At 40.9% G+C, this 22625-nt stretch overlaps 3 protein-coding genes across 8 annotated transcripts in view; 1 reads left to right on the forward strand and 2 right to left on the reverse strand.

Annotated features, from left to right (window-relative positions):
• Positions 1-1781, reverse strand: part of gas2l1 (growth arrest-specific 2 like 1) — a 28279-nt gene extending 26498 nt beyond the window's left edge. Inside the window, exon 1 of the mRNA XM_080766616.1 lies at positions 398-1781. Within this exon, the coding sequence (XP_080622742.1) occupies positions 398-1096 (699 nt within the window). The 5' untranslated portion in view covers positions 1097-1781. The remainder of the gene's footprint in view (positions 1-397) is intronic.
• A 3929-nt stretch (positions 1782-5710) lies between these two features.
• ewsr1b (EWS RNA-binding protein 1b) lies at positions 5711-18511 on the reverse strand. Of its 6 annotated transcripts, none has more exons than XM_080765924.1 (16): positions 18421-18511; positions 17692-17728; positions 17480-17531; positions 17231-17375; positions 16934-17135; positions 16537-16808; positions 16271-16433; positions 11164-11201; positions 10527-10556; positions 9474-9589; positions 8961-9090; positions 8741-8851; positions 8526-8655; positions 8344-8444; positions 7944-8187; positions 5711-6076 (listed from the first exon to the last, which is right to left on the reverse strand). In XM_080765924.1, exons 1-16 carry the CDS (start codon positions 18434-18436, stop codon positions 6040-6042), a joined length of 1824 nt encoding a protein of 607 aa, XP_080622050.1. In that variant the 5' UTR covers positions 18437-18511; the 3' UTR covers positions 5711-6039. The 6 variants fall into 6 exon arrangements, with proteins under 6 accessions (XP_080622050.1, XP_080622052.1, XP_080622048.1 ...); XM_080765926.1 differs by having other exon boundaries at positions 16573-16808; positions 17231-17378; XM_080765922.1 differs by having other exon boundaries at positions 11164-11198; positions 17231-17378.
• A 787-nt stretch (positions 18512-19298) lies between these two features.
• On the forward strand, positions 19299-21949 carry rhbdd3 (rhomboid domain containing 3). Its single transcript, XM_080767030.1, has 5 exons — positions 19299-19893; positions 20019-20402; positions 20562-20688; positions 20788-21051; positions 21634-21949. The coding sequence occupies exons 1-5, from the start codon at positions 19731-19733 to the stop codon at positions 21800-21802; spliced, it is 1107 nt and encodes a 368-aa protein (XP_080623156.1). The 5' UTR covers positions 19299-19730; the 3' UTR covers positions 21803-21949.
• Positions 21950-22625: the final 676 nt, after the last annotated feature.

A 22625-nucleotide genomic window follows, 5' to 3' on the forward strand; every position in this document is an offset into this window, starting at 1 on the left:
TCACTTTTGACTGTGTTTTGTTGGGCAAATTAAAGTGTTCTTATGTCCTCTATAAGCTGCTCTATATTGTCTAGTATACAGATCCAAGAATACCAGGCGATGGTATAGCCAAACTCATAGCAGAGTATAACACTCCAGAAATGTAGACTGACATCACATCAGGTGCAAATCAGTGGACTTGAGTTCACTTAATCACATGATACGGTTAAATGTATCTAATACAATATGGAGACCACTTCCACAATTATGTAAATTATCAATCATTACAACTATAATACATGGGCCTATTATGTCTTGTAATTCATCTAATTAGATCTAAAGAGTAAAGCTTTGGTGATAAATTGATAATGTGAACAGTTGGCTACTGTTACTGATAATATTTAGGACCCCAACTCACCAACTCGTCCAAATTTCTCATGTCACATAAAACTCTTTTCTGCTGCCAGTGGAGGAATTGGCTTGGATCCTCCTGTTCGTCCTCGACAGTTTCACTGATTTCCTTCCGACTGAAACACCTGCTGGGCGGGCTCTGTTCACCTGGTTCCACCGAGTCCCGCAAGCTCTCTTGGTCCCGAATCTCCTCTTCAATCTCCTCCTCCAGTTGGATCAGCATGGGAGCCAGCATACCAAACTTGGCCCCACGACGCGCCACCTCAAGAAGGCAAAGAACGAAGTTCTTTTCGTTGCATCTTTCCACTACGTCGTTAGTCTCAAACATAAGGACATCCTTGATCCAAAGTTCCTGTCTACACCAGGCAATGAAATTCGAGACATTGTCCCGTGCTAGAAACGACCCGGAGACAACGTTGCGCGACTGAAAGCCCACATCCTTGCATGGCATCTTCATTGCCTTTGCAGCCTCCGGGTATTCCAACTGGAAGTCCACTGCGGCGCGGTTCACGTTGTTGGCATGCCGACAGAGGGCACAGCCGGTCTCCAGCGCCTCCATGAAGGTGTCCACCGTAATATCTAGGTCATAAAGGGTGTTGAGCCACTCGGCCAGGTCCTCCTTCATGGCATACAGGTATTCTTCACTCGATTTAAAGGGCCGTATACTCTTGGAAGCGGCGGACTGGATGTTACTCTGATCAGCCATGTTTGTCGGAAATCGGAATATGTAGCCTATCTATCAATACAGTCTACCAATAATTCCGGTTCGTCTCATTGCAAAACTGATATCCAACGCCTTTTTGTCAAATCAAAGCGAAATAACCGCGTTGACGCACCCATGACACCCTGCATGTGCGGTAACTGTATAGTGTAGCTCCTTGAAGGAATGCTGTGTATTGTCAGAGCTGCATACCGGGATGCGGGACAGCCGCGGCGCGTGGATGCGTTTTCCGGATGCCTGCGTGAAACCAGTTTCCTTCAATGAGCGCATCGCCACTGGGAGAACATTACATCGGTACTTCGGTAGTCGGTAATGTTAGTAGGCTACATTGATACATTACACACCCATTTGTCGGCCTATTCCATGTGGCAGGTCGTGAATCCCCACACCCTGAAAAATCCACGCGTTACCATATCCGATGAAGGTGACCAGTCAAACCACCACGGCAGCTGGCTCCTTGATGAAATCACAACACTGACCAGTAAGGTACAGTGATACAGCCTCCCAGTTCCTCGTTCCTCGTAGCACAGCCCATATTGCGCCGCCTCTCGCAGACTCGCACTCAATAGTATGTTGACCCGCTCTAGCTAAAGACCAGCAGAGCGATGCGGTCGGTCTATGGCACATCCCATTATGAGGGATGAAAGCCCAGCAGAAGAGGAAAAACTTAACCCCCTGTGCACCGTCAGATTAAATCATCTTTAACATGCTCGTCAAATCGCACCTACACAAGCATGTGATTCCGGTTGGCGCAGTATAGATTAGAGAAAATTTGACAAACAAATGTTTAATGCTGGTTTCTTGACGAATTAACAAAAATATAGCCTCTACCACATGGATTATCCTTAAATTCAAACGAAAAGGAAACAAATATATTTAAAAGCACTGTAGCACTTGTGGATATGTTAATATTTAGACAGTTAACTTAACAAGTCTATATTTTTTGTTAGCCTATTTATTTGGGACAATGCAAAAATGAACAACATAATTTCTAAATCAGCTGTTATGTCTGGAAAAAAATAAAAATAAAAATATAATAGTCTACTAAGTGCTCACTGCGTTAGCAATAACCAGTAAGACGCGCAAACGCGGGAAGCGAACGCAGCTCATACATATTTGGGGTTTTTTAAGATTTATTTTTAAGTTATTCTTTTTTTAAGTTAAGTTATTTTTAAGTTAAGTTTTTAACTTAGCCATAACCATATAAGGAGTCCCCAAAGCAGCTATACGTCCAAATATGGAGTGTGTTGCATCAATCACAAACAAATCACTCAGCTCCATATATGGGCACAAAGGGGGGACACACAGACAGACAGACATGATCTGCTAGGTGACTAGGTCTCATAGTAAGTGCTCACTGCATTCGCAAATATGGAGTTATGTGTCTATATCCACAAATATAGTGTGTTGTGATGTCAGAACAGGCAGGCAGGGGCCCTGTCCAGAGGCCTTTTGTGGCGGTTCTGGACAACCGTGGGTCCGACCGCTGGTCGGTGGGGCGAACGGTTCTCGAGTTACTTGCATTATAGCCTGCTGCCTTACACACACGTACAGACAGTACGTACAGAGAAATGCTGCATTTATAGATAGATTAAAGGTGCATATTGTAATGATCTGTTTTGGTTAAAGGAAAAGTTTTATTTTATTTTGTTAACTATATTCCTAATAAAACATATTCAATAATGAAAGAAGCAACTGGCATGCAGGTGGTGTGTAAAATTGTTGTAAATCATTTTCTTATATAGGCTTAGCCTGCTTGGTTTGCACTGTCCCAAATGACTACAACATGTATTCTTAATTGGCTACTTTGATTATTTTTGTATTGTTGCAAAATTATTCCTATAGTGCATACAGCGCTTTTTTCGTTGTACCGGTATTTGTTTAGTCAGTGAAATTTTTATTTTGAAGTCCCAATAGCGGAAGTTAAATCCTTACAGAAGAAAGACTTGACGAGCTTGTTAAGATAATAAAAGCGATCGGAACACTGTTTTCTCTTTCTGCACCGATGTAGGGTAGGCTAGGGCTAGGCTACTCCGTACCCACCCACACTGTCTACTCCACACACACTGCAGAACTCAGGAGGATAGTATTCTTTCCAGGCATAGCACGCATTTTGATAATGAAGGGACCCCGAGTCCATCATATTAATAATTAAAAATTAAAATAATAGTAATTCTGTGACAAGACAACGGCGTATTTAGCCCAATGATTATACATACATTATTATAATGTACTATGTACAGACGTCACATACTCACATGTTGTGCCACCTCGATCGCGGGACTACTGTATGTGGGCTACGGTAGTCTGAAAGTTCAAATACCGGTAGGCCCTAGAATAGAAAAGGTCAGCTAGAGGCCATATATTTCAATTAGGCCTATGCCTATCTATAAATAAATCAATAAATTAAAGATCTCACGCCCACTGTAAAAAATAAAAAGCTCACAACTTGGGTTAACAAAGGCTACTCATGTCAGAGAGGTGTTTGGGACATATTTATTGGAGTTGCAGAAAAAAATCTTGCCTAATAGCAGCCCACTGAAAACAGCAGCCGCAGCATACTGCAACTGCACAACTAGCCTAATCGCTGCTTGCGTTATCTGTTGCATATAAAATATCCAGCAGGGCCGACTCGGCCAAGCCATGGGACGAGCTCCAAAATTGGAGCGTTAACTTTACCAACTGTCCGTTATTTAATTATTAACTTTACTGTAGGCTACTGCAGCTGCTCATGGCCGTTTGTCAGCCAGCATGATTTTCAATTTCAGATGCGTGGGGAGGCTTGTTTTCGTTTAAAAAGTAACACACTGACAGAGAGAGAGAGGAGAGAAAGGGGGGGGGAGGCTGATGAGATCATTTTGTGCCTGGATGAATCAGCTTTTCTGAAGGTGTGCTTTAAGATGCCAAATCTGACAAGATAACTTCCAGACAACTTTATATGAAGTAGTTCAAGTATTGCAATAAATAAAAGGGCGAGCTGCTCGAACAATTATCTTTTTGGCTTATAATTATATTGCAGCAAAACTATATAGCCAAGCTATAGCTCTTCCCCGTGATCAAAGAAAATAAAATAAAAAATTAGATAAATGGGTAGTGTTGAGCAATGGTGATGGAACAAAAAGGTTTTGGAGCAAAAAGGTAAAACAAAAACAAAAAAGTTTATCATATGTGTATGACTACACCTCGATGCATGTAGGCTATATACTTATTGGCTTGGTGGTAATACATTTATGGATTTACCTTGATTTGTTTAACTTATGTTTTTTTTTCTCCGGCTTCCACCTTTTATTTTACATTTTGTAGAGGGACAGAGAGGAGGCTGACAGGAAATGGGGAGAGACATGCATTAAAGGCCGTCGGGATCGGGAGTTGAACCCGCGGCACACTGCCAGACTGGATTACCAGCCACGGTGCCTGAGCCACACAGCCCAATTTTACTTTTCAAAGCACACCCTTCCCACACCTGCCTGAACTCAAGTGATCATGACCATGAGTTTTCACATGCTTAATACTTACCATTGCTGCCTTTAAAAGTTATCATACTCAAGCTGCTAGTCAAGCATAACTCTTTTTTGCATTATACAGTAGTGTATCTATCTACATCCTCTATCGTTTTAAGACCAATTTTACTATTGCCAGGGATTCGTTTGACTTCTGAACCAGACAAGATAAACACAAATTAACCCTCTTTATATCATTTTTTACCTCAGGATTAAAATGGTGTGGATAGACCCAAGGTTGGCCATGTAGAATACATTTCAGATTGAATTACTCCAGCTGCAGAAAGAACATCCTCTGCCAGGCACTCTGATGGTGATGTTCTCCTCACACCGGTGGCCTAAGATTGACGCTTGTATTGATTTTGGAATGATTCCTTTTCCAAGGCAAACATGAGGTTGAGAAGTTTGATTGGGGAAACCTGTACAAATTGTCAGTACATTTAAGGATGCAATGGATGATTAGATCAAAGAAATTTAAGTGGTTATTGTAGTAACATAGGAACAGTGCGTTTAACATGCCACATTCTCTTGTCATATGACAAGAGAATGTGGCCTGCATTCACACATGATTAATAACATTGCATGTTTGTGCCATCTTCAAAAACACAAAAATGGAGGCAAATTGAAAAGCAAGTTTCCTAAAAGCCAGGTTTACATAAATCTGAGAACCCATAGTAAATAAAATAAAAGGAACAGCGCCTCTTTTCCTTTGATGAAGTCAATGTCTCGAGACTAGGTTTGCATTGGCTCTGCATTGCAGTCAACCATGCAACGTTTGTAAATGGTGCCACCTTGAGGAAACCAGTAAACCAATATGAGTTAAGTTGTTGAGTATACTAATGCTTGACCAAATAGCTTTTTGTGCATCAAAATATAAAGCGCACAATGTTCGTTGATCTTAGTAGACCAAGTAATATTTGTTTCAACTCACTTGCTTTGTGAAACACCGTGCATTAACATATTTTGAGAACATTTTAGCGTCTGAAAAGCTAAACATGGGCATTCGCTCTAAAATATGGAATGTGTTCAGACTTAATAAAACATGCAGCACCAGGTAAGAAATTCAATTACTCTCATCAAGGTTGGTGTAACAAATAAATCAAATGAGAGCTTTTTTTATTTTCCAAATTTGTCAATACACAACTATCAGTTGGTCATGGAGAACAGGAGGCAATTTACGATAAAAAGAAAAAAGATCTTACAATACACTGTAAAAACTAACTTGCATACGGTATTTAAAAATTCAAAAAAACATGCACAAGACAATGGCAAAATATTGAATAAACTAGAAAACATTTGAGCTGAGTGAAACTGCACCAGGATATTCAAAAGCAGTTCTAGAACCATATATGGAATCATAAATTAGAAATGTCCACTGAAGAAAAAGAAAAAAAATCTGCACTAAACAGAAAATTCAGTATTCGTTTTTCAGTAAGGCCGGTCTCTGCGTTCCTGGCGATGGTCCCTGATAAAGAAGAAAACCGGAATGACAAATTGCACTTCAAGAAATTAAATTACAAATGCACTTTTTCCCAGCCATAATTAAACAAACTCCAACCATGCGGTTCATATGAAACACTAGGGCCCTCATATATCAATTCAGTGTAAAATCTGCCCCAAATTCGAGTGTGGGTTTCGTAGTACACCGACGTCGCCACGGCATTTATAAAGTGATCGCAAACAGCTGATCGTTCCTTAATTTCGTTCCGACGTTAATAAATGTGAGTGCTGAAATCTAACGGGCATGCGCTCGTTTTTGCGACATGAACACCTGCAATACGTCCTGGAAACCATGGTTACAGGAAAAAAAGTTTCCCTCGCTGGACTTGCTGCCCCAGCTCTCTCATACACAGACGCACGCATGCACACGCAACTTGCAACTTGTTGTATCTTAAATAAATAAACCTGCATGAATTAAATAAAGCTTAAGGTCAGTTTCTCCTCTCACTTCGCTTCCCCCTTGCTGCCCGCCTCACCCCCCCGCACGCACATATCGCAATTTGCAAGCAACTGTCACTGTGTTGTTAGTTGTATATTAAATTATTAAAGTATTTTTAATTTAATATACAAGATATAGTGAACGAAAACCTGAACCTGTGAACCATGAATTAAAAAACAAATAGGCACACAGGCTGTTTTGCATAGGTGCTCCTCCTGTCCTGTCTGTGACACCGCGACCAACTGACCATGAACGTTCAACAGTCTATTTAGATTGCCTCGCAGTCGCTAGTCGCTGCAGTGGCTGGGCAGTAAACTGTCAATATATGGATGTGCAGCTAAAACCGTAGCCCATGTGGCTGGCACTGGTGGAGTGGTGGTGGTGGTGGGCTGGCTGGGTAGCCTATACCCATCTCCGATGCAGTTCCACTTGCGCTGGCACGGTACATTTGGCATTCGAGCGACGCGTTAGGTTTATTAAACGAGGAGGAGATTGCACATACCGTAACTTCAGAAAGACATTGGCCTGCTGTAGATTAGGCTACAGTATGCTACCCATGCATGTTGGAACTCTCCGCAGCTGCAGCACTGCACTATAGGCTACTTTCCAAAGTCATGGAAATATTCCAGCACAGACAGCCCAAATCCTCGCATGTATGCGCTCATGCAAAACACTGTTTAAATGGCTTAAATCAAGCGCGATTTTAATTGGAAAGTTGGAAAGCTCCTACAAAATTTCATATGAGACATCTTGTAGGTCTATTCCTTTTTTCACATGTAGCCCATATACATACAGTTTTATATTAACATTTTAGGAGTGAATACATATGTTTCGATGCCTTTAGCAGCCTCTCAGCTGGTCAAACAATGCTGCTCCGCCGTTCTACGACAGAAAAACAAGTGAGAACAAAGCGTACGACAGCTCCCGACCAGACTTGAGAGTTTTGTCAAGTTCAATTTCAAGCTTTGGTGGAAATGGTAAATGTCGAAAATGTCGGTAATTTCGGCGTGCACCCATATTTTGGCGTACGCACGGTTGATAAATGAGGGCCTAGGAACGGACGCAATGTGTCACATAGGTGGAGGAGAGCGTGTTTTTGTCATCTGCTACATTTAATGCTTCTTGTTTGGGTGTGGCCGTTTTCTGAGATTTAAATAAGGATACGTGGAAAATTAAAGCATCTTCCCCTTAGACACTAAGACGTGTCTAGTCTATATCTTTACTGTACAGTTTATGTGGTGACCCTCTCCATGTTGACTATAATGTTATATAAACAAATTGACCGAGCATTCCCGAGTTGTAAAAGACAATATAGTCGACTTATGAGTGCATATTGAGTTTTGCAAAGTGGTAATGCAGTTCTGGTAAAAAGTATTGCAAGTCATGTCCTTACCTCATGTCCATCTTGCCGGGTGGACCCATTCCTCTTCCACCTCTACCGCCCATGGGTGGTCCTCCACGTGGTCCTCCACGGAATCCCCCTCTATCCATCCCACCGCGTCCTCTAAAACCACCACGGTCGCCTCCCCAGCCTCCACGGAAACCTCCAGGCCCCCCTGGTCCTCCAGCTCCAGGGCCACCTCGGTCCATGCCTCTGCCCCCACGCATTCCCATACCACCTCTGCCACGATCACCGCCTGAAAGTAACACAATAGAGTTTAGTCTATATCCCACATACTCAACATTAATTAAAAAAGGAAGCTCCTATTACATTCTTCCAACTAAGACAATTACACCTTTTGAAATCGTAGTATTCCAAAACAGACTTGAGTGACAAGTTCACAAATCCTTACCTCCAGGGGGGAAGGGAGGTCCACCACCTAGACCTTCTGGTCTGGGAGCCTTGCACTGGTTACACTCCATCCTCCAGGCAAAGTTTTGGTTCCCACATCCGCTGAGAAGAATAAAAATTTGAGTAAAAGAGTTTCAAGCCAATGTTTAATGCAGAAAATCGCATGCATGAATGAATACTTACGGGTTAGGGCACTCCCAGTCCCCAGCTCTCTGCTGCATATTGCCACCAGTAGGTCCTCCACCTCTGCCCATTCCACGTGGAGCACCTCGTGGGACAAAGCCTCCGCGCTCACCTCCACGACCCATCATACCTATTAAACATCGAGTTATGACATTAGGAAAAAGATATTTCTCTACCAGGACTCAATCTTTCTAAAACACATAGCTGATATTCACCTCCACGACCCATCATACCATCTCGCATAGGCATGCCACCTCGCATCCCTCCCATCATAGGCTTTCGTCGTGCCATGGAAACCTTCAGCCTACGGGTCTGGAACTCCTTGCCTTCAAATGAAATGGAAAGATATTAAGGATTAATCTAATAAGCATTTGTATTGTTCAGTACTGGAAATGCAGAATCAAGAACAGGCAGAAGTCAAAGCACAAAACATACCATCAAAGTGCTCCACTGCTGCTTTGGCACAGAAGGGCTCTTCATAAGACAGGGTTGCATCACCCTTGGGCTTTCCAGAGTCCTTGTCTGTGTAGATGTTAATAGCCGGCTGACCCAATCTGCGGTTAATCTGAAGAAACAGTACAGAGGAGTTCATTACATACTAAAGTTGCCACAAATACACTTTGCAAAGGTGATCTGGTGGTGCATCGGTTGTGGGTTCGAATCCACCATGGTGCATCTGGTTTGTCAGTCAAAGAGTGAATACAATTGGCCCATGTTTGGGTAGGGAAGCTGGGCAAGTGGGTGATATTTGTCAAATGCATGAATATCCTACAGGCTGCTGTGTCACCCGTCAGCAGGGAGTGATGGTCGGAGGCTGCCGTTGGGAGTCTCCTCACTGGCTGATGTGTCAGTAGCCATGACAACAAAAGTGTGCGAGTAGTAATGAAATAACTAAATTGGGGAGAAAAGGGGTTAAAAAGAGGGTTATAAAGAGCAGGAAATTCTTACCCTTATAGGTCCGACATGCTTAAAGAATTCAGCCATCTCATCTATAGTGGCGTTCTCAGTCAGCCCAGTAATGTAGATCGTGCTGTTCTCAGAATCATCCTGCTCCTCAGGGCGTCCTGAAAAAGAAAGTATTGCAGATTGGAAACTTACAAAATAGGCCACATGCAGAGAAAAACATGGTAGAATAATCATCCAATATAAATTAAGTAGAGATGCCGCGATCCGCTCGGGGTGATAGACAAAAATGTTATTGGGATCTGACTACAGCTAAAATGACCGATCAAACGCTCCGATCCAAGCTTCAGCACTTCGTTCCATCCAGCGTGATCATAACAGTGCTACAAGCAGGCAGAGTGGCTCTGATAGCAGGTAGCTAGGGTGCAGGGCTAGCCTAGGCAGCAGGCTGCTGCTCGAAGGGCAGTACTATACGAGTCGAGCGCTGAGCAGAGCAAGCAGCAATGTCAGCTGTATTAGAAAATGCAACAGCAGAATGTAAAACTTGCAAACAATAAAGAGCTCGATTCTCCACCCTGGCAACAGCAGCAAATTCCTCTTTAGCGTCGATCAGCAATAATTATCTTAGACTATAGACCGCACACATGCTAATGAATGCTTAAGTGCTAACAAATGTTATAGAACGGATGTAATGTGGAACACGGACAGACAGTGAGTGTGCTGTGTAGGACAGTGCACAGTTTTCAAAGTGGGATCAGGGGTCCTTCAGGGAGTTCCAAGGGGTCCCCAGGAAAATGATAGTTTAATAAATTGGTCAGTTATTCTCATAACCTGCTGTTGTGGAACTTGTTGACCATTATTCTGGGGAGGTTATGTCCGGGTTGAGTAATATCACTTGATCAATCTTGATTTTAACATTCCAGACTAGAAAATCAGTAATAAAAAGTAAAGATAAAAAAGTGCTACCTGCCATATATTAGACAGCATAGAGAGTTAAATATGTGCGGTTTTGATGGTTAATCGGGAGTGGAAAAATCGTGATAGAGGCATCCCTAAAATTAATTATGTAACGAGCTACACGTCTAGTCATCTACTCACCCATTTCACGCTCTCCTTCGCTGTTGGGTCCTGTAGTCCATCAAATGAGGGTAAGAGAGAAAAGGTAAAGACAAGTCAGTGTGTGCCAACGAGGACATTACATTACTCTTGAAGAGCATTATAAGAGATAACCCAGACACTCCAAATATATCAGCCTCAGCCATATAGGAAAGTTGAAAATGATACCTGACGGATGACCATATTTCCTTCAGTGTAATATTGATATTTGGATGAATAATACCTCAGACCCTTTTGCAAATAATTGTGTATCATATGTCTTTAAGACCAGATATGAATGCTCAAAAAACCCAGGAATTCAGTCCATGAGATTTAAGACAGTAAGAAACAAGACATGTTTGTTGCCATCGGAGATTTGTGATTAACCTGATAAAAACTCAACCTGACAAAACTGTGAAACCACAGGCAGTGAGTGAGTGATAAAAGCAAAATGTTTACCAAGTACCCCAGAGGAAGAGGTCTTGCACCCCAAAAGAACCCCCCTTTATGTTCAGGTGATCATATAAATAAAACTTTGTGTACCACAATGTAATATGCATCAAAAATATTCGGAGCATACTTGCTCAAAAAGGTTTTAAGGTTTGGAGTGGACTAACCAGTGTAATACTCGTTAACTTACCACCAGGCTTACTGAAGCCACCTCTGTCTCCAGCGCTGCTATGGGGGAATAAATGGAGATATGAAGGCGATTTCCCTTTTACGGCCACTTCCACGCCTCGAGCCATGAGGCTTGGATATGGGAGTAATGAAGACATTCCTTGCTATCCTAACAGCAGTTAACTCCCAAAAGTGATCAATATACAATTCAAACGAGGGGAGATGGGGATTTGTCCGTTATAAATTTGCTAGCTTGCTACAAAGTTAATGACAGATTTAAGTAGTGCTATACAAATAACAAGTTCTCATTACCATTGACAAAACCCATCAAAATGTGTACAATACCCCTCAAAAATTGTACATATAACAATTCCAGATGCATTGATAACTAATAATTACCATTACACATCTAAATGGTGTAACCTTGTACCAACACCAACCTTCAACAAAATCTATACTTCAAATAAATATGTACTAGTTAATAAAAATACAATGCATCTGAAATTTCACAATAGGATCAGGTGATCATTTTCACCTTTGTAAGAAAAATAAAAAAACAATTGCTCAGTGTTTTACAGACATAATTTTAACAATATGAACATATTAAATATATTTCATTTGATTGTTACAATATCTACCAAGTTAAAACATTGACTGCCTTTGACGAGATCTCCATCTTTTCAAATAAAACTGTGGTATGCCATGGACGGAGATCTCTGTGGGTTATAAATCCAATATCCTTTGGGGTTATAAATCCAATATCCTCTTATATTTACGTATAGTAGTGTTCCACGTCACTAGGCAACACTCGGCTGCTGTAATGGCTGTGATCTCTCAGAATTGATGCCCAGATTGAGGTGATTGAACAGAACGTCAATGTTAATCTGCACCAACTCAGTTACTATAGTAACGCTCTGATAAAAGTAAATGATCCGTAATGGCCAATTACTACTTCCGGTTCACTGGGGTGCAATTTCAGGGGTTACAAATAAAACCTCTGGTTGTATTCCTCGCTACTGAACGGACTATACAACTAGACAACCGTGGCAGTCAATGTTAAAACAATTTTTATTTTTTTTACAAAAACAAACTCTTAATAGATTTGCCCATCATGCTTTTGAAACCACCATCCTTAGTTGTTGGAATATAGGCAGAACCCGAATCTTTGTTTAAGCGCCCCTCCTGCTGCTTAAGTTGCCGGCTCTGTATTGAGTACAGGTACTTTCTAGAGTATAGATGGTTTTAAATGGCTCTCACTGTTACCTGTACGGTATAAATGTGACAAAGCATGTTAAAAAGTGCTCAAAATAATGTGATCAAACATTTGTATTCCAAACCACAAAAACATACTGATAATTGCATTAATGTGAGACATTTACCCGCATCCCCCAAATATTCATGTGGCATAATAAAATAGTTACCAAATTATGAAAGCCATTATGGAGATGCTATGTGGGTAACATTACTATGTATGAATCATGCATAATATCTCATGTATCCTTAGTGTTTCTGCTGTAATCATTTTGCAGTGGTACACCACTACTGAAAACATAGTATAAACTGTCATTTAGCCATGTTGTTATCCAACTAGTGTAGTCCAGATGATTTGATAATTTAAATTTGATAACAGAACCAACTTTAAACATAATTTGGGTGGCCCCAAAGATGAACAATGAGACCAAACCAGAATTATTGCCACAGCTGAATTAAGAACTTAGAGGAAACACTATTATTTATCGTACCACCTGATGGACTCCCGACTGAAACTTCAAAACATGTTTGCAAATCCTTGCACTACAAACTCGAGAATGCAACTGGGCACAAAACTGTTCTTTAAAGGAGAATTCCATGTTAGGCTTTCTTACCTTTATTTGTAGTTGTTCCACGTCCCCACCGAAGATTGTGTTATTTTGTGTAAAAAGCGCATTGGCCATTTCCCTTACCAAAAGCCTTCAATGAATTGCATTGGGCTATGGGGTGTTATGCTAATTCACTTATTTCCATCGCTCAAAAATCTATATTTTTTGTATATATACTCTCTTCATAATGTAAATAGTGTCCCGAGTGGCACACTTTACTACTTATTTAGATGGAAATAAGCGAATTAGCACAAAAAACCGACCCCCATTGAGAGCTTATATTAGGGGAAATAGCCAATAATGCCCTTTTGCACAAAATAACACCTGGACCTCTTTGTTGGGGACGTTAACTACAAATAAGGTTTAAGAAAGCCTTCTAGCATGGAATTATCCTTGAAGGAGGCATCAGCCGTTGAACCAATAATTGGCTAAATTAAGCTCCATAACGTATGCCACTTAAGGGGAACACCGTGAGTAGTGTTGTTAATTTGCTGATACCGAGGATTGTTATGGTTAACTAAGAAAAAACTTTTCCAACCGGAAATAAATGCTCAAATGAACAATGCAACGCACATAATTGCTTTTCAAATAATGGGGCTTTTCCCCCTTAATTTGAGCTCCATCTAGTAATTACCCAGCTGTTTAGGGATGAGCATGAATGTTTACCACATTCTAATCCAACAGTTGGATCCAGTGGACGTGTACACACTTCATGCGCTTCATTATTATTATTGATAAACAAAAATTAAATATCTCTTTTGGGGTTTGCCTCTCCTGCACCATACTCCTTGCTGTTTGCGCTGCCGTTCACTTCCTTGTTTACGGCTCAGAAAGAATGCCTCGTATCTCCTAATCGAGGGAGCACTCCATGGTTTTTTACCAAAAGAGCATACTTGTCATTTCTGACTTCAACAAGCCTCTCGTTTAATATATTAATGCTTCTAGAGAGACTTTAGCGTAATCATCGCAAAGCAAGCAAGCAACATTATGCCTCCTTTGCTTTTTTGGGGGGATTTGAAGAAAATCCCGGCACCGATTGTGTTTTAATGTGTACAGTACAATAATTTGAGCTCCATCTAGTACAGTACAAGGCTTTGCTCAATATTGGAATAAATAATGTTATGTACACGTTACACCTGGTCATGCATTCTTCCATTCAAAATTAACTAATTAGGAAAAACTAATGCCAAGAGGCAATACATGCTCCTTCCAACATGATCCAAACTTAGCTTTTTCAGAAAGACGGGTGTTTCATTTATGACCTACTTGACGCTCCTACACCCCAGATTGCCTATTTTTTTCGATGTTAGGAGGAGCATGTATTGACAATAAAACGAATACATCCATAAAACTTTAAAAAAAACAAAATGAAAATCTAAACTAAAACTAACGAATTCTTTAAAGACTATAAACCCACAAACCAGGACAAAGCTGTGATGTTGGCTGTGACCTTGAGCCCTAAATTTCCAGAAGTTAAAATGGATTCAAACCCCAAGAAGTTTCTCACAGCTACTTTTCCATGCATAAAAGCGGAGCTTGCTGGAAAACTGAAATACAGTGGCATTCCCCTATATATTTCTCTTTTTAAGAAACCAATCCGAACTTGTGAAAAGACCGAGAAGTTAGCAGATTGTTGGAATACCTCTACTTATGTAATTTTTCTATTTTCCATTATGGTCAGCTCAAATGTTGCCCATATTTTATCGCAGTTCTGCTCAAATGTGTATTTATACCATAATTCAAAAAGATTTAACAAACACTTTCTAGATTTTCTGTACACCCCACACCAATTTGCCAATTGAATCACTCCCTTGAAAATCCAAGAAAGCTCATAACTTTCTTCATTTATCCACTAGAAAGTGGGTTGGTAAATTGAGAAAGAAATGGCCATCGACAAAGTCAGTCTTGCAAACCCATGACTCTTAAAACTCGGTATAGGAAAAAAACAAGATACCTTTTAGTTAACTTCATATAACACCCAAATGTGAATTTCATTTATAAATATTTCTTCAAAGCCCATTAAAGTCCATTTTAAATAATGCATAGATTGCTCTAGATGTCTCAGCAAATTCACAAAGGCAACCGATGAGAAAACTGAAGTTGTACACCAACTTCTAATATTACCAATAAAAGCAACTATTAGGCAAGTGTGTCAAAATCCCTAGAACCTTGAGCTACCCAAAGTATGTAGAGTGCACCACAAATCAACCTCAGTTTTAAAGGCCACGGTCGAATGACATGGGATACCAGCACTTAACACGTACGTATTTGACGTGTATACACATCCTCATTTAAAACCGCAAGGGTACCTCAGGCGTGTATACACGTCTTTAGGTCCTTTGTGATATGTAATGAATAATGATATAAAACGGGATCGCTGAAATCCATTGACAGTGGCTGTTGCTAGGCAACGCCTTGCTCAGAGCTCCAGGACATGTTTTGCGCATGCACGCAGCCATTCACTTCCATGTTTACGGGCCAACAAAACTTGCTATTCTCTCTAAATCTACGTCACTCTCCATGGTTCATCAGAACGCAGATGTTCTGTCCTAATTTCTGACTTAACCAAGCATCTTGTTTGGAATATTAACGCTTCTAAAGAGAGATCAGACTTATTAGCGCGAGGGAGTAATGGAATATGATTATACCTCCCAGTTTGGTGGAGATTGAAGGCCCCCGGGGCTTTTTAAAGTAAAATCTGCCCATCTGCTTGGCACTCTAGCGCCATTATTCTGAAAAATTCCCCCAGCAAAAGTAGTGTTAAATTTCTCTCTAGAAAGGCTCTTTTAGATGGTAGTGGGAGGGGGGGGGGAGAATGACTTAACAGACCGTAAACCAACAGGCAACTCCCTACTATCAGTTACTCAAAGCATTTCTGATTATGGATAATCATTTTCAAATCATGTGCTGAATCGTGAATAAAAATATGTGCCATTACAATGTGTATTGCACAGTGCATGGACAATTGTGCAACCCAACTATGATGAGAAAACACTACCTTTTACCTTTCTTACCTTTTGGCCTTTTCAGAGGTAGGGCTGGGACAAATTCTTCATGCTTGGTTAAAATTTATACCCACACTGACACTTAATTAATTTGACAACTATTGTCTTTGGTTTGTGGGAAACCAATAATTTGGAAAAAAGGAATGAAATCATTCTTTAATGATTCAACAGGTCTTTAGGAGAGTGCCTCAGCCCTGCTCTACATGGCCACCGCACCTGTGGATGAAAATACAAGCAGGGTTACATATATAGGAAAGGAACTTACCCCATGCCACGTCCCATGCCTCCACGCCCACGATGCATCATTCCACCTCTGTCAAACCCATCCCTGGCATGACCTCTGCCTTCCCCTGACCCTGGATACCTTGAAGGCGGCTCTGAAGCAGAGTAACCAGAACTTCCACCCTGGCCCTCTTGCCTGTAATTATCTGAAAAACAAAAATGTTAAAACATTCAATTGTTACCCTTACAATTAAGTGTGCAGAGGTAGGCTTGTTTAGTTAATGCCATAACCACACAATAGACACCCACTGTAATGGCTGGATTGGTTGTAACTGGGAGGTCCACCTTGCTGGCCGTACTGACTGGGTGGAGGCTGTCCATAGGAACCTGAGGTCTGAGGAGGAGGGTAGGCAGAGGGTGGAGCCGCTGCCGGCTGTGCTGGGGGCTGCTGCTGATAGCTGCTCTGCTGTTGGGCATAGCTTCCTTGCTGAGTCTGGTACCCAGTTTGCTGTTGGCCATATGTAGCTGGCTGGGAATAGCTATTCTGGCTGTAACCAGTTGGTTGACTGGTGGCGTTGTAACTAAAATGGAAAAAGAACAAGAACAAGAACAATGACCAATATACCTAAAGAGCATGAATCTTTATCTCGAAAACAGTGGTCGTTTCATCCTCTGCCATAATAATTTAAGTGACATGGGCACATACCTCTGGGGTGCAGCTGGTGCTGGCTGCTGACCATAGCCAGGGTATGCAGACTGAGCTGTGTAGCCTGGCTGAGACCCATAAGTGGACTGGGTAGCAGCTGGAGCAGCAGCAGCAGGGGTGCTATCATAACCACTTGCCCCATAACCCTGTGTGGGCTGGGAGTAGCCATGAGCAGCACTGGCCTGGGCAGCAGGATATCCAGCTGTGGATACACAAATAGTAGATTTTGGTAACCACCTCAACTGGGCTTACAGGAGATGCATCCATGATGTGATTCAACCATAGAACCATACCAACCTGCTGCTGGCTGTGCATACGAGGACCCATACTGCTGTTGTGGTTGGGCATAGGTTCCAGCTGCTGCTGCTGTCTGAGTGTAACTGGTGTCTGCAGCAGCAGCAGCAGGTTGGGCGTACGAGCCATAACTCTGTTGGCTATAACCCTGCTGAAGAACAAAGGGAGGAAAATTAGACTCTGGCAGAAATAGCATCATATCGTTCCGTCACCATAACTGAGGCTTCTTCACTAATCCGTATCAATTCTCACCTGTGCAGACTGGCCATACGCTTGTGCGGGCTGAGCAGCATAGGAACTGTACCTGTAAAAAGTACAATGTGCATTAATTATTTCCGATTGATAGATTATATATATATATATATATATATATATATATATATATATATATATATATATATATATAATACTGTATAATATAATAGCCATGTAAAATCTCCAAAATTATACCACACGTTTCTTACCCTGTTTGGGCGCTGGCCTGTGTGTAGGAACTGTAATCTGTAAATAAAAAACACGTTTGTAAACATGTTAAAAAAAACGAAAATAAAGTGGATTTAAAGTAGGCAGTTGATTTATTGCTCCTAGTATCGATGATTTCATGTATAGCATTGTATGGAAATAAGGCGCCCCAAGGACTGCATTGTCTTTTTATCACTACTGTAATTCTGTAATTGTAAAGTATTCAATTAATGTAATATTCTTAACAGAAGGATGTGGCGTTAGTCATATTTCTGGTTCAGGTTTATGTGTTAAATCAACAACACTGGCAAACTCCTTCGCGCGCAACCCATGCTAACGCCGCCTTGCTAACGTTAGCATCATTCCTCACATAGCTCATCACAATAAAAGAAGCCAAATAAGACGGATTCACACAAACTGCTTCCATTTTTAAAACGCATATAAAAAAACCTCATAAATCAAACAAGATTATATATAATATACTAATATAGAAGATAATAAACATGCGACGTCCTAGAGAAAAATGGGCCAAACTCCAAATTGGGACCTCAAGTTAGGCCTTGAGCCTCCCTTCGCCGGCGACCGCGAACGAAAACTAGCGCCTCTTACACATCTAAACATTTGAACACCACAAAAGCACTCCAATGGACATTTATCAATAAATCGTGTGCTTTAGTCATTGACCATTCTCTTTAAACCGAGATATGTCGAAATGTTGGAATTTTGCATACCTGGAGCGGACGCCATCTTGATGTATCTGCGTGAAAGAGCTTCTGCGGACTCCGACTGCGTGTGCCTTCACTGCCTTGTGTTGTGTGGCTGTACTGGCTAGCTAAAATCTTTCTGCTAGCTAACTGCGCTTGTTCTCAGTGTTGCCAGTTCTTTGCGAGAGAAACAAGCAACCAGCTCTAGCTACACTCTTACCTATTCATGGTTTGGGACCGGGTCTGTTAAAATTGGGTGATATTAAGATCAGACAGCTATAAAAAATAAAACATTTTAACAACATAAATCGTGTATGGGGCTCCCTAGTCTCTCGAGTTGTGTTGACTGAACTTGACTCACGTACATGGGGGCTGTTTTTCCTTTGTTTTGCCAATGGGTGGAATACATATTCATTTTGGGAGGTCCTGCCTCTGGTTTAAACAACATTTAGGAAGCAAAATAAGCAACTACACTTTAGTAATCTGAGTTCCCAGAAGTTTTATTTTTCGCCACTAGGCGGGCGAGAAAAAAGGAACACTTTGCACTTTAGAACAAGCCCAAAGCCTGGCCCAAAGTCGCTTATAACAAGCGGAAATGGCAACACTGCTCTGCAGCCGCATCGCCATCATCTCGCGATAGACAACGGGCTGCTCAAGGTTGGAATAAACCAATTGATTCTAGTCTAGAGCCTTTAGTTTCAATGGTATTGTGACCAAATAATGCATATTATTATTTGAATTTATTTATTTATGTACTTATTTATTTATTCAAAATGTTCTTCATTATGCTATTTAAATTGAAGCAGTCGTTTCCCACATTGTTTTAAAGAGAAGAAGATACGTGGTCTGGTCATTTGGAATTGTCCAAACCAGCGGGGTAGGACATAAACAGGAAATGTGGATGATCCTGATGTGAGCAATTCATTTCGGCACAATTCATTATTTGTGGGGTATTTTTTTCCCACAATAGTTGTTTTCGAGAAGCAGTTTAAGTAAGCTATAGTTCTAGGTGCTTAACGGTAATATCAAGGGCAAGTTACGACTCGGACCATTGGCTATGGGGATGAGGGTTTCAGTTCAGAGCAGCATGTCAGATGATCATATACTGTACTCATGATGGCATCAAAATAGAAATCTACTCCATATCAAACTACTTGGATGCAAATGAGACACTGATTGCAGCAACACATTTTGATTGATTGATTGGTTGAAGACTTTATTAGTCAAAAATGTAGGTACAGTAAAACATTTAAGCTAAAAGGATAACAAAACAGTCCTGGGGACTTTGTTTCTATTGTGATCATATACTAACAACGTTGCAGTTGCAACTTGCAACAATGCTTGACCGCATATGCTCAGTATGGTTCTGGTTTGGCTCTAATCGGCCAGGTTTCTTCCTCGGCACAGTTTTATTGTTAACAGCAATGATCCTTATGTACTCTGGAGGCATTCAATCTAGTTTAAGTTTAGGCCCAGGTGGAGACTTCCCAAGGTTCAAAGGTAAGCCTCGCATTAATTCATATTCCATAATATTCTTGATTCCCTACCTGAAAAATATAGACCTGAAACCCCCTCAATAAAGGCATCCACAACCAAACTAACCACAGAAAATCTCTCTGTTACAGACCCGTTGCTTTATGCATTCAGTCACGAGGATTTGTCTTCTCTTCTCGTCAATATTATTCTCCTATTGTTGCTTGGACCGTGTCAGGAGCGACGCTGGGGAACAGCTGCCTTCCTTGCCCTTTCCATCTTCTCCACTGCCATTTTACCACCCCTGTATACCCTTGTCATTTTTATTGGTGGGAGTGAGACTAGTCGGATATGTGGTTATTCGGCCACTCAGCTGGCGCTTTTTACAGCTCAGTGTCGCCAGGTGACACAAAAGAAGCTCTTACGATGTGTACCAGTCTGGTTTCTTCCATGGCTTTATCTACTCCTAAGTCTGCTGTTGTTGCCAAGTACACCAGCCCTGCTTCACTTCTGCGCCATATGCATTGGGCATAACTGTATCCTTGTCTGACACATTTTACTAGAAATATTGTCTGTTAAACCTAATTTTACTTGTTTAAAAAAGAAAAGTGTGAAGCGAGTCGACTCATTAATAAGATGACACCAACATGCTTTTTCCAGTCTTACTACTTTATGTTACTTAATACATTTCAAAGATCATCAGTCCTTCGTTGGAATTTTACAGGAGCTGGAACACACAAGAATCTTTGCCTTCATTTCTGATTGGGCATGCATTGTTACCTCTACCAGGTTCAGACTGCCCTCCTACTCTACCTCACAGAGGTGTGAATCATCTTAGTCAAGTCAATACATAGTGTCATTTCATTATGCCCACTCACTTCTTGACTCCATGATGACTATGTAACTCTCCCTGTGTTACAGATCTGGATCACTCTCTCACACAATTCCCACAAATCAGACAGCTCCTTCTAGTTGCCCCCCCATGAGAGACACTTCAGTTTTGAATCAACGGCCATGGTTAGACCCTGTCCCTCCTTGGATCGTGGAAGGGTCCATTCCTATGTCAGAGGCTCAGCTAATGGAGGAACAGATGATACGGGCTGGAATAATTGCCTCCTTACAGGATGTTCCAGAGGACCCAAGTGCAAAAGTGGAGGTGGCAAAGTCATCAGTGTCCTCTCTCAGGTTTGTATTAGTTGTAAGCATATATGTGCTTATTTAGTTTTTAAAGAATTAGGTGTAGGGTAAGGGTAATATTTGATAAAATAATTGTTACATAGCTCTATATTCTGATAGCAATTGTTGCTATAGCTATACTAGAGTGTTTGTTCAGCAACAAGGGTCTATTGCTTTCTTTAGTAAAGAAGAGGTCGGGTAGGTCATCCAATCACGACAGAGATCTCATACACATACAGGATAGACAAGTGAAATTGGAAGTGATGACACAAAGACAATAGAAATGAGCTGACAAAATTGAAACAGGAACATTATCAAATTGAAGCTAATAAATGGGTACACTCGTGATTGGATTAAATTTGGCAACTTACTTGAAAATATATTTTCAGTTTATTAAAGAGCTGGAGAGACAGGGAGACCATAGTTATTGAACAAACTGTATAAAACAATGATTAAAATATATCACCACTTTACCCTACTTATAACGTGGTTGTGTGGTGTAATTTATATTCATGTTTTTAAGTATTAACTAATTTTATTCTTAGAATTGTTGCAATTAATCAAAAGACTAATGGTGACAATTAACTTCAGGTTGCAGCAACTGGAGAAGATGGGCTTCCCTACTGAGAAAGCTGTGGTGGCGTTGGCTGCTTCCAAACAGCTAGATGGCGCCATTTCTCTACTCATCGATGGCCGTGTTGGGGATGAGGCAGTGGTAATAACAAAGGGAAAGAGCATTCTGCCACAACAGGGTCCCTGAAGCAATGTCAGGCCCTTGTGCCAGTTTATAAGGGACTATAGTGGTTACCAATCAGGCTATGAAAAATGCCTTATTTGTACAATAATTTTTTTAGATGCTTGGGTTTTGCTGAGCTTATCTGATGTTAAATGTTCCCTGTGGGTTAATAAAGAGGTTTCTCATTGTATGAGTTCTAATGGAGGATGCTATGAACCAAGTGTGTGAGATTAATTGGCAGTAGGTATAATCACTGTTTAGCAAACAGTTTGGTCTAATATACAATATATAGGCCTACTATAAAATATGTGAAGATACACACACATCTTTTCGTTCACAGATTAACTGTATTAAGAAAAACATAATTTATACTATACCAAACAGTATTATGAATCTGGCAAAATTTTGAAAAAAAAAAAACTCCTGGCAAGAAAACTGAAACAACAGGGCTGATAATATCATTTATAAAATGAGATACCCAGACTCCCAAACCATTTCATACACTGTCAGAGTGACTGGCATAGTTCACTAAGATGCAGTATTGTTTAATGAGTACCATGTATCCATAAATGCACGGAATCTATGCGTGTGTCCGTGTGACTCTAGAATTGTCTGAATGATTCATTTTGGTGTACTGCAGGGATACTCAAATAGATTTACCTGTGGGCCACATTACAAAAATGGCAAGGGGCCAGGGGCCAGTAGATACAATTACGACATTAATGATACTTGATAACTTCTCTCTTTCAATTGCTTTATTTTCGCAAAATGTATCAAAGTACAATGTGCATGCACACAATATGTAAATAAATAAATGTGTTACATTTTCTTGCATAAACACAAAGAG

This window comes from Protomyctophum bolini (assembly GCF_963924005.1).
Source record: "Protomyctophum bolini genome assembly, chromosome: 6".
Lineage (NCBI taxonomy): Eukaryota > Metazoa > Chordata > Actinopteri > Myctophiformes > Myctophidae > Protomyctophum > Protomyctophum bolini.